The 12,179-nt window shown below is 41.0% G+C and overlaps 1 protein-coding gene across 1 annotated transcript in view; it reads left to right on the top strand.

Annotated features, from left to right (window-relative positions):
- Positions 1-10,439: 10,439 nt before the first annotated feature.
- Positions 10,440-12,179, top strand: part of LOC129733238 (protein bicaudal D) — a 32,833-nt gene continuing 31,093 nt past the window's right edge. The window contains exon 1 of the mRNA XM_055694925.1: positions 10,440-11,268. Within this exon, the coding sequence (XP_055550900.1) occupies positions 11,065-11,268 (204 nt within the window). The 5' untranslated portion in view covers positions 10,440-11,064. The remainder of the gene's footprint in view (positions 11,269-12,179) is intronic.

The raw sequence follows: 12,179 nt of genomic DNA on the forward strand, positions 1-12,179 counted from the left end.
TTCGGAATTGTGTTCTGTATTGTTTAACGACGCAGGTAGGCATTTTTAGCCGTAAACTGTCATAACTTGTGAAAATTTCTCGAAAAAAATGTACCGAACATTGATTTTTGGGCATTGTTTTTTGATTTCTACGTCATCACTGTTAACAAAAAAGAAGCCCTTTAAACCCGAACCATCTCCGTACCTTTCTATATTCCATTGGTCGCGAATGGGGCTTAAGTCAAGTAATGGTTATTATACATTTATGTGCGAGCAATTTGGTTCAGTGTAGTCTGCTTTGTCTTTTGGCAGTTTTGGCCCATAACCACCCCTTTGGCATCACGCCATGTTTCAAGGGCTAACATCTCAACATATGTGTAAACGAGATAACATATCACCGCTTCTTTTCATACATCTATATCTTACTGCTGACAGCGGGCACAAATTAATTTGAGCCCAGGACATGAGTTCATTGTCATTCACTGTTACTCGGTATAGGGATGCCAAAGGCTCGCCCATAACAAAGCTCAAAATAGAGGTGGGTCTACTAGATCATGATTCTCAAAGCAAGTCGAATCGCGCAAATCGACTCTAGTGCTTGGGTTTTTTGCACAACATGATTTCCCGAAAAAAAAATAACATCAGAAAAACCTCAAAAGTTACTGTAATTGTACATAGTTATACCATAATTCAACTAAGTTTTTCATTGTAAATACATCAATTTTACATTGAATATTATTGTCCAGAACAATTAAAAACATTGTTTTTGCATTTTTACCATGAAAAAGGGGCGTTGTTATGTATCTTAACAGCATTTTTCCCATACATTTAGAAGTCACTGACAATGTTTTTCATGGTAAAAATATTGTCGGTGGTAGATGCAACAACGAAAAACGTTGTTAAAACATGGTAAAGACAAAAATCGTTTGCAAGCTCACAGTAAAAATACCATGTTTTTTATGGTTACAACACAAAACATTGTCCGTTTACTGTTCTCATCGCAAAATACATCATAACTTTTTTTCAGGTTACCTCGAACACAATGGGCACACTAGCGACATTACTTATCTAGGGACTAAATAATCTTATGTATAGAGACATGGTGTAACGGTATGACAAATGCAGAATCGGCCATATTGGAAACAAGTTTGATTGCGAAGAAGTTTGTTTATAAACAGCCTCTGGAAAAATTCGAAGATGCGTTTATATTGTAAATATAACAATGCTACATACCTTGCTATCAATATTAGTGCTTCTTGAAAGCTACTCGCAACTTAAACACTGAAAACTCGGAAGTTTCTTTTTCAAGTGAGCAAGGGCACAAAAATAAAAGTGACACTTCGTCTCCAACCTCCCTTAGCAAAAAACACTACCTCTACCCGCGCCTACTTTTTGGTCAAACCGTTACACCCTGTTCTACTTAGCAATACTCAGAGGGAGAGATATGCGAAGAGAATGTTGTGAGCCAAACGAACATGTCAAAATCCGAGCCAAACGAACAAGAAAGGTAACACATTGAAAGGTGGTGCAATCAAGTACAATAAAGGATATAATTATTTTCACACGTTTTTCAAGTTTTCTTGCTAAACAATGAATTGAGAATGCTACAAAATAGGTTCATCCCAGTGATTTTTAACTGGTGGTGCACAAACCTTTTGTATGATCAAAAAAAAATAATCAATTATGGTGAAAGTATATAAAATAAAATATAAACATAAAATTTAACACCGTCAAGGTTTCTGTGATGCACTTCAGTATTGCCCCAGGATTTCCACCGTCACCATTACGAGTTATACAAGTCGAATGAAAAATTTAGTCAACATCGCGCTTTGAAAAGAGATCTGGCACCTCTGACATGTGAAACCTAGTTGCCAAATTGGCGGTTTTTAATTGCTTATCTCTCTCTCTCTCTCTCTGAGTATCTCTAGTTCTACTCATCATGATTTTTATCATATTGGCCCTGACGACTCTGTTGATATTGGTTTGGTTTTTACTTACGAAAGTGAAGTAGGGAAATATTTCTGCTTTTGTTTTCACACATAAATTGACAATTGCTCATGAGAACTCGCGTAGGTGCGAACAGCCTTAAAAACCTCTTTTACTTGTGTCAGGGCCAATTCGAGTCTCATCCCTGTGACGAACGTCATCCCCATACATTTCGCTTGAAGCCGTTTTTCTCTGGCTCTCTGGCTCGATTATACGTCAAAAGGCTGCCAGTGATTGCGAAACAGCCGATTAAGCACCGACAATGCGAGATCAACTGTTGCTGCAAGTGGTGTGAAGAAGTGCAGAAAGCGAAAAACAATTGTTTTATTTTGAACGTTTTATGGATTTTGTGCAGGACATAAATGGTCACGTTCAAACATGTTTCAACACGTTCCGGATAGCCCTACATTCAATATAGTTAGAAGCACGAAAAAAATCCGTACAGTTACACATGCGGCACAATGAACGGAGCTTATGACCATATTTCCAACAGTAGCGCCATCATCATCGGCGGCGGCTTCAGAAAACTGTTGCCATGACATCGGTCTGTATCCCATACAATCGAACTGTCAACGGATATCATCTCGGCTACATGCTATCGCGGATATCATGTTCGAAAACCAATAATAACCACATTTCCAGCAGTTGGCAACACGGTCAACAGACATTTGACGCAGCCCTACAAATTTCGCAATTCGCGTTGCATGCGAGAAAAAAGGAAGGAAATATTTTTCCTATTTTCATCCCGCACATTTTGACAATTGCATATGAGAGTTCGCGTCTCTATCCTAATCCCATTGCTCTTGTTGTCTTGTTTTAGCTTTGACCTGTTTTTGTTTTATTCTCTTTTCAACTACCAAAGCAAATGTCAAATCAGCTCACTGTAGTGTGAACGCTCGAAATGACATCCGATATCATCTGGCGATATCAGGTGATATCCGGCGTAGTCTGAACAAGGCATTACGGTAGATCGATATATTGCCGAATGTTCGTCGAAATATATCGCTGACATCTGCAAAATATTCGTCAAGTTCGATCAGCTGTTGGGAAGTTTGCCGAGATAAATTAAGTGTGCAAACGTAAGTAACAGCCAACAGTAACTTTTGACGTAGGACTACGTCTAACCGCACTATATCGAGATACATTCCGCGAAAACTAAAACCAAGATGTAACGCCGGAATGAAAGATTTCAAACGGTTATACTGATGTAACCACATGATGGATCACAATAATCAATATGTCGTTGGATTGATGAAATGATGGACAATTTTGTGATTCTTCAATTTTCATTATCACTTCATTGTTAAACAGTGAAAATTGAATAAAAGTTTCAAGGTCAAATTTTCACCAACAATGCACCAATCATATGCGAGCACGCCTAGCACAGACTTCATTAATAGACACCAACTACATGCTGTGATATCCTGTATAGCAGTGGCAAAAAAAATTTTGACAGAATCTCCCCGTCCCAATAGGTCAACTAATGTTAGTTTCCATGAGCCTAGACTATTTTGATGTCTTGAAGGTGAAGCTTTCTCGGAAAGTTCGTAACCACCTCCACTATTAGACAGTATGACGTTCTGCTGTTAATGAATATGTTAATGTTAATAAAACTGATGTCTTGAAGGAAAACATGCTGGCACAGGCAACAGTACTGCACCGAGCATAGTATGAATAGAGCGCTGGTCATTCGTCGTCTATCAGTGCAGAAAAACTTGATATTCATTCGTGTGCAGCCAAGCCAAGTGAAAACTACATTGCCGCTGTTGACGCACGGTGGGGCGTGGAACACAATCGAATTGCCGTTTGAATTGTCTTCTTCTTCTTCTTGTTTCGTATAGCAGCAAATATCAGAATTCAATTTGATTTTTCGGGTACCGCAGAATACGCTGCGCCGCCGGGGACAACAAAATGCGTTGTTTATTTTTGAACTCTACATTCTGCTTTTTTTCAGATTTATTTAAATAACTGAATATGGTATTTGAAAGACAATAGAAAACAAAAATGCTCCGTACATATCTTTGAATAGTTAGTTAAACGAGCTGTACTGATGATTATATTTTACTAGCTAAATGAATTTAGTCCAATATGACAATATTAGTTGCATCCTGCGGTGGCGGTATAGAGGAAAACCAAATTCATTTCATCTTGATATTAGAGTTCCGACATTAGTATTTGTGTTTTTCAATTAAATTTTTTTTTTTTTGAATTTGCATTTACAAGATTTACTTTCCATAACCTTACTTGTAATTGAACAACGCTATGCAAATATTAATTGCCGTGGCTAATGTTGTGCATCACTCTTGCCCAGTTTATTTTCGAAAATAACAGACATATAACCTTCAAATATGATATCTTCGTTGTTCTTTGGTATCTTGAAACTAATCAAATTTTTTCTGATTGATTCTGTATACTGATAAAATGTTTAAATTGACCTGAATTGAATGTTAACATGTTCATAAAATTCTATGTCAATTTCAAATTTTCTGTGAATATACATTTTCTACTAAAACTGTCATTCATTATCAATATTTTTTCCACGAGCTTGTAACTGCAGGAAAAAAATTGATGGGACATCTTTGCCGCTTTGTGATCGGTGAGTGAGCCAACTTTAACAAGACAAATAGATATAGAAGGAAGAAGTTTAATTTCTACTAAATCGTACTCAATTAAATATTTTATAGAAGGTTGCCTTTTCGCGAATTAAAGAAAATTCGCTGTATTAGAATGAAAGATATTCATCAATAGTCTGGAAACCAAATTAAGGGGGGAAATTTGGGTCTAGAGCTCTATAGCAATATTTTAGAGTAAAACTTTCTTCAACAAAGTTGTTACATATGATAAAGTGCTTATTGAAAAAGTATCAAAACTTGGGGTGACCAAAATTTTCAATGCTATCAAGTATCTAACTTTTTTATTTTTGTAGATAGAAAACCTTGTTCTACAATTTTATAGCTCCAATAATTTTAAGTAACTTTGTAAAAAAAAAGATTTTCTCTAAAACATTGCTTTAAAGCTCTAGACCCAAATTTTCCCCTAAATTTGGTTCCTGGACCATTGTGAATGTTGAAGAGAATATTTTTTCTTCTAAGGTAGAGTGGTACAAAGAAATAATCAAAATACAGACCCCGTTCGATTTTGGCAACACGACAGAATATTTTCTGTTGCCAAAATCGAACCATGCCAAAATTGAACGGTTCTTTTTTCATGACTTTTTTGACTTTTTAAGTGGTCAAAGACGACCTTAACAGTAGAAATGGCCACCAATGAACTAGTTTTAGTTCCAAGTCGTTTAAGGTGTCGCTTGATGAATTCGGGCTGACGACCTAGATATTTGATATTACCACCCGAACCAAAATACCTTCCTTTTGGAAGATGTTGAGTTCAAATTGGTTAAAATAAATCAAGCAAACTACAAAAGTAAAACGAGCTCAAATCAAACATAGCTTTAAAAAAAAATATAAAATTATTGTAGTCCTACGTCAACTATGCGGTCGTGTCTTGGATACCACCCTCCTACTATTTTTTATTACAAATTTCTTTTTGATACCTGAATTCCAATTAATGGGGAATGTAGTGGAAAACATTTTCATTCAAAATCACGGTGCATCGGGTTTTAGTTTCAAAAGAAATATGATTGAAACCGTTTTGAATCATGTTTTAGAATCATACCCAAATTTCGGCTAATCCCTGTGTATATATCAAAATACGTACTATTGGGGGGATGCGCTATTGTAATTTAGTAAGAAAATGTTTGCTGGAAACAACAATGTTTTCGGCACATTTTGCATGTTGTAGGATAAGTACAATGATACACAGTCCTCCTGTGCTGAATCGAGAAAATTTCCAGTTCAAAAAGATCCTCGACCTGATCGGGAATCAAACCCGATATCACAACCGTGTGGGAGAGAGCTAGCCGACCGACATCGCTAACCACAGAACCACGGGGATCACCGGCAAAAACGCACCTTTAGAAAATTTGCTGCTTCATCTATTGCAGCTGAAAACGTATCGTTGTTTATAAATAAGTCGTTGCCATGTCAACTGATTTTTCAACATGGTTGACTATGCGTTCTGATGTATTATTACACCATGTATCTATTTATCGTTCTTCAGATTATCAACATTTATGTAGGTTCTTTTTCTTCAAATGGAAGACTGTAAAAATTACGTTACGTACAGTTTATTGAAAAAACAGTATAAGCTTTACTTATATAACAGAAGTTATCTTCTTTTGGAACGTTTAGCGTACTTATCAATCTTCAAAACTAGCCTTTTTCTGCATATCCAGTAAAAGTTCCTTTTCTACTGACATGATCATTAGCCATTTTAGTCGTTCTTCTTTTATCGCATTTCTCAAGTATGATTCGACTCGTCGCATTACGGAAAGAGATCGTTCAACTGTCGCTGTTGTTCTTGGGAGGCACAAAATGTTTCTGCCAATCCTGTATACTTCTGAAAATGTTTCCTGTAAATCTCATGAATAAATATAACTGTTTCAGCAACAGTTTTCCCCCTAAACCTATCTTGTGTATACACAACTTTTAACTCGTTAGTTAGTTTAACTTTGTCCGTAGATTCAAACCTTTCGCAAAATTTATCCATCAAATCTTTGGAAAATGCACCCACGTATTTGTTAATTTTGAGGAATTCAACAATCCAAGATAACTGAAATAGTGCATGTTTTTGAAACGAAGATTGATTTGATTTAAAAGGCGATCCAACAAAGAACAATACACTTTAATAAATTTGTTATACTCGTGTCGACGTTCGTTTGCAGCGCCAGCTCTCTCAAAACAAGATGTAAGTACTTCCTGAAAATCGTATCAAAGTCTATAACCGTGAAGTCCCCTTGCCATTGAGGAGGTTTCACCATACCAAACTTCTTCTCCGAGATACATTTCTCATAAACATGTGAGTATTTCCGGATAATTGCGGTCAACGTTTGGAAATTGGGTACTTGGAACGTCCAATCTCTCAATGAACCGGCGCGGGCTGGCTTGCTTGCTCGAGAACTACAGCGACAGGGAGTCGAAATCGCAGCGATTCAGGAGGTTCGGTGGCCAAATTCCGGAGGAAGGGAATTCCGTGCAGTAGACCCTATTGCACGCACTTCTTTCAAGTACCACATCTACTACAGTGGCGGCAAAGCAGCGGAACGGGGCGTCGGTTTCGTAATGCTGGGAAATCAGAAAACAAGAGTCATCCGGTGGAGGTCCGTAGATGACCGTATATGCGTGTTGAGGATTAAGGGCAAATTCTTCTACTACAGTGAAATCAACACCTACGCACCGACAAACGACAAATCCGATGAAGTCAAAGATGAGTTCTATGACAAGCTTGAGCGAATCTATGACGAGTGCTCAAAACACGACGTAAAAGTCGTCATCGGAGACGCAAACGCACAGGTTGGGAGGGAGGAATTCTTCCGTCCGGTCATTGGAAGGCATAGCCTCGTCAACCAATGAAAACGGCCTGAGGCTGATAAACTTTGCCGCGGCCAGAGGAATGGCCATATGTAGCTCCTATTTTCCACGTTTGAATATTCGGAAACACATCTGGAGGCATCCAAATGGAGAAGCCTGCTCCCAGATCGATCACGTACTGATTGACGGTCGGCACTTTTCGGATGTTACTGATGTTAGGTCTTTTCGGGGACCAAACATTGACTCTGACCATTATCTCGTCGTTTGTAAGATCCGCGCACGGTTGTCGAACGTGCTGAAATCTCGTACAGAGAGGACGACGCGTTTCAACATTCAGCGGTTGAAAGCTGATGGCGTGGCAGCAAAATACGCCAGAGAGCTGGATCAACGGATCGCAGGAAAGCAGTAGGAAAGAGTAGAAGACATAAATGGGCTGTGGAGCAGTATTCACGGCGCCATCGAAACGACTGCGAGAGAGGTGGTAGGTACGACGCGTGGAAGACAGCCTAACGGCTGGTTCGATGCTGAGTGCCAAAGAGCGACAGATGAGAAGAACCGTGCCAGGAGCCGCATGCTCACTGCGGCTACGCGTCAGAACAGAGAGAGGTACAGGGTGGCAAGAGCTGCCAAAAATATAACTCACCGTCGGAAGAAGCGCGAGTACGAGGAGCAGGTGCTCGCCAGCGCAGAGGACAGCTATGCTGAAAACGACGTGCGAAGATTCTATAGAACTGTCAACAGAGTCAGAAGCAGGAATTTCCCTGTGCCGGTCATGTGTAATGACAAGGACGACACCCTGCTTACTGATAAACCGACGGTTGCAGCCAGGTGGAAGGAAAATTTTCAGGCGCTATTGAACGGTGAGGAGCCGGATGAGCAGAGCAGGAACAGGATGACGATTGTGAGTGATGAACAAGCTGTGGAGCCACCGACACAGGAGGAGGTGAAAAAGGCGATTAGTGAGCTAAAAAACGGCAAGGCCGCTGGGAAGGACGGTATCCCGGCCGAACTTCTAAAAGCGGGAAGCGAGCGGCTGTACTATGCGATCCACCAGATAATACTAAAAATCTGAGCGGACGAACAAATGCCGAACGACTGGTTGGAAGGCCTCATATGCCCTATCTATAAGAAGGGCCATCGATTGGATTGTGGCAACTATCGAGGGATAACGTTGCTCAACTCCGCATATAAAGTGCTCTCCCGTATCCTGTTCTTCAGATTGAGACCGCTAACGGAATCCTTTGTTGGCAAATACCAGGCTGGTTTTCGACAAGGGCGTTCCACGACGGATCAAATTTTCACCCTGCGATAGATCCTCGATAAGTTCCGGGAGTACAACTTATCGACTCACCATCTGTTTGTGGACTTCAGGGCGGCATACGACTCAGTGAAAATAAATGAGCTGTGGCAGATCATGCTGGAACACGGTTTCCCTACGAAACTAGTAAAGCTGAGTCGTATGACACTGGAGGGATCCAAATCGTGCGTGCGTATAGCTGGCGAGACATCAGCCGCGTTCGTAACGTTGGATGGACTGAAGCAGGGGGATGCGCTCTCCAACCTACTGTTTAACATCGCTCTTGAGGGTGCAGTACGAAGAGCAAACGTCTAAAGAAACGGTACGATCATCACGAAATCTCACATGCTTCTTGGTTTTGCGGACGACGTCGATATCATCGGTATCAACCGTAAGGCCGTGGAGGAGGCTTTCGTACCTTTTAAGAGAGAAGCAGCGAGATTGGGACTTGTCATAAACTCTGCCAAAACGAAGTACATGGTAGCTGGCAGAGAGCGTGGGAGTCCCCGTGGTGTTGGTGCTGAGGTGGAGATAGATGGGGAACGATTTGAAGTGGTTGACGACTTCGTTTATCTTGGTACGCTTGTGACATGTGACAACGATATTAGCCGTGAAGTGAAACGACGAGTTGCAGTTGCGAACAGGGCTTTCTACGGACTGCGTAACCAGCTAAGGTCCCGTAGTTTGCAAACTCGCACAAAACTAGCGCTGTATAGGACGCTGATACTCCCGGTGGCCCTTTACGGTCATGAAGCATGGACGCTGAAGGAAGCTGGTCGACGAGTGCTTGGAGTTTTTGAGCGTAAAGTTCTGCGATCGATACTTGGCGGTAAATTGGAAGGTGGAGTGTGGCGCAGACGCATGAATCACGAGTTGTACCAGGTATACAAACATGCTGATATAGTGAAGGTAATACAGCGGGGCAGGCTTCAGTGGGCTGGACATGTAGCCAGGATGCCTGACGAGAGAGCCGCCAAAACTATCTTCAGTAGAGAACCAGGAAGAGGCCGTCGACTCCGTGGTAGGCCTCGCACGCGGTGGATGTGCGCGGTGGAAGAAGATGCACGATCTGCTGGTGTACGGGGAGACTGGAGAACGACTGCCCAAGACAGAAGAAGCTGGACATCTCTAATTCGTTCGGCCCTAGACCGGTGAACGGTCCGTTAGTCAAAAAAGTAAAGTAAGTAAGTAAGACGTTGACCATCCGAACAGTTGTAAGTTCACTTAACTTTACAGACATTGGGAATTTTGGTCTGCATGTACTTATTCAACTCACAATTCCTCCTTTTTTCCACGGAAATGATTTCTGGTTACGCCACTGCATCATTCAAGTAATTGGTGATTCGATTGGACCGAAGTGAAAAAAATTTCAACACTCCGGAGTCCGAATAATGGAGTCCGGCCTGCAATATGGTTTTGTGTATCCTCACGAGAGTGATTCACCGGATTTACTTCATTCGTATCGCTCGGGTGTTGTATGAGTATTTAGGAAAATAACAAACCTGTCAGCAGCTCATTAGGCACGCTCACGTCTCATTGAAACAAAATATTTGCACCCTACACTGAAATGTCTGACAGGTAGTGCCAAGTTTGTAACACCAACAATCACCAACACCAACATGTTAATTTTTTGCTGTGTATCATGATTTCACTTTAGTGTAACCCGGACTAAATCAGAAATGTTTTGACGTTTTGAAATTGACGTTTCCCCTATTCTTGCAGGTCGGGGCTCTTGGTCGTTTCTTGTCATCTTGCGTGCTGTGATGGTGGGCGAGTAAATTTTCCTGTATCGCTATTCCAACCGAAGAAAAACTTTCGCCAGTGCACTGTCCAGCAGTCAGTTGAGTTTTTCGCGTTCCGCTCTTGGCAGACAGATCGCGCATACCACCATCATCAATCGGAATTTTCATTTGCAATCTGTCGTCGGGATAGGACAGAAGTTTATTTTTCGGTATTCAAACTGACTGAAACATTATGTGTTTTCGCTGAGTTGTCGTAGAAAGGGGTGAAAACGCTGAGCTGGACATAATATTGGCAAACCCTTCTTCAGAAAGTGGAAAACTTGAAATGTGGAAGTGCGTGCAGTGAATGGCCTCAGCGGAAAAGTGATTAGCCTTTTTTTTGTTATCTATCGAGTTTCTTTGGCAGAAAAGCGTTATATGCGTGAAAATTTGTGACGAGATTGGTATGTTATTTGGTTCGGTCTGGCTTTCCCGTCCATTAATCGAATTTAGTATAAGTCGAGATCTTTTCGGTGAGTGATGCTTTGGCTGGATTGAAGAAAACATCCGTTTTGACGAAAACCGATTTCATCGAAGGCAAAAGTTGTAACCTGAAGCGGGTTCCAAATTCGAAAAGTTATCTCTCAGTAGCTCGATGGCCGTTCCTATGGCGCTGGACGAGTTGCAGTCGGAGATCGAGCGTCTCAACCGGGAGCTCGATCAGGCCAGCAGTGAGAATATCCAGTCGGCCAAGTATGGTCTGGGACTGCTGGAGGAAAAACAGGCGCTGCAGCACAAATGTGAGGAACTGGAAGCGCTGTACGAGAACGCGAGACACGAGCTCGAAATCACACAGGAGGTAAGATTTATTTCTGCTCTTCACTTGGGTACTTCTTGTGAACGGTCATGACGATGATGGTGATGATAAATGTGCACTCAGGTGTGCGAATGAATTTTTACCCATTTTTTATCGGTTATCGGATCACGTCATCTGTCAGCCACATAGGTGCAAAGACAGAGTTGCCGGTTGCTTTCTTTACCGTGCAAAACTTTCAGAGCTCAGCTCAACGGAGAGAAAACGTCGGATCAAGGATGAAAAATCTAAAATTTTCGAGTTTTAATTGCATACAATAAAATTTCCCTTTTATCTGCAAATAATAATACTTAGAAATATTTGGGCGACGATGTTCTTGTGTGATTTTGGACTAAGTCGATTGATAGTTAAATTATTCGCACTCTTTTTACCAAGGGAATGGTATGGTAGCCTTCAAGCGTTACGAACATCTATTTCTGTACCGTTTGTCCCAAAACTAGTTTTTCTGCTGTCACAGTTTGCTTCACTTTGCTTTGGGACACAATTAATGTACTAAATATCACTTAGAATATCACATACCATGTGAAAACCTTAAGAAATTGCTCAAAACTGTCTGATATGCTATTAATAATTGTAGTCAACATTTAGCCGGTTTGCCCGAATCAACATAAGATAAGGGTAAACTGCCCATTTTTCGGGTGCCAGTGCCAGTGATGTTGGTAACGCGTCAAATGTATGGTAGCTGACAGCGATGCCATTCCCGTGCTTTTTACTTTCCAAGATGCTTCTGTTACAACACAAAAAACATGCAAAAAAGGCGTATGAAGGACCTCCTGCCAACTCGACTGAGGAGGGGTTCGTAGCACCCTCGCAGAATTTAATAAAACCTTGTGGGTGTGTGGGCCTTAATACCCTAAGTAAATTTGCATGTAGCATTTAGCTGAATTTTTCCGTAT

The sequence above is a fragment of the Wyeomyia smithii genome, chromosome 3 (assembly GCF_029784165.1).
Source record: "Wyeomyia smithii strain HCP4-BCI-WySm-NY-G18 chromosome 3, ASM2978416v1, whole genome shotgun sequence".
Classification (NCBI taxonomy): Eukaryota; Metazoa; Arthropoda; class Insecta; order Diptera; family Culicidae; genus Wyeomyia; species Wyeomyia smithii.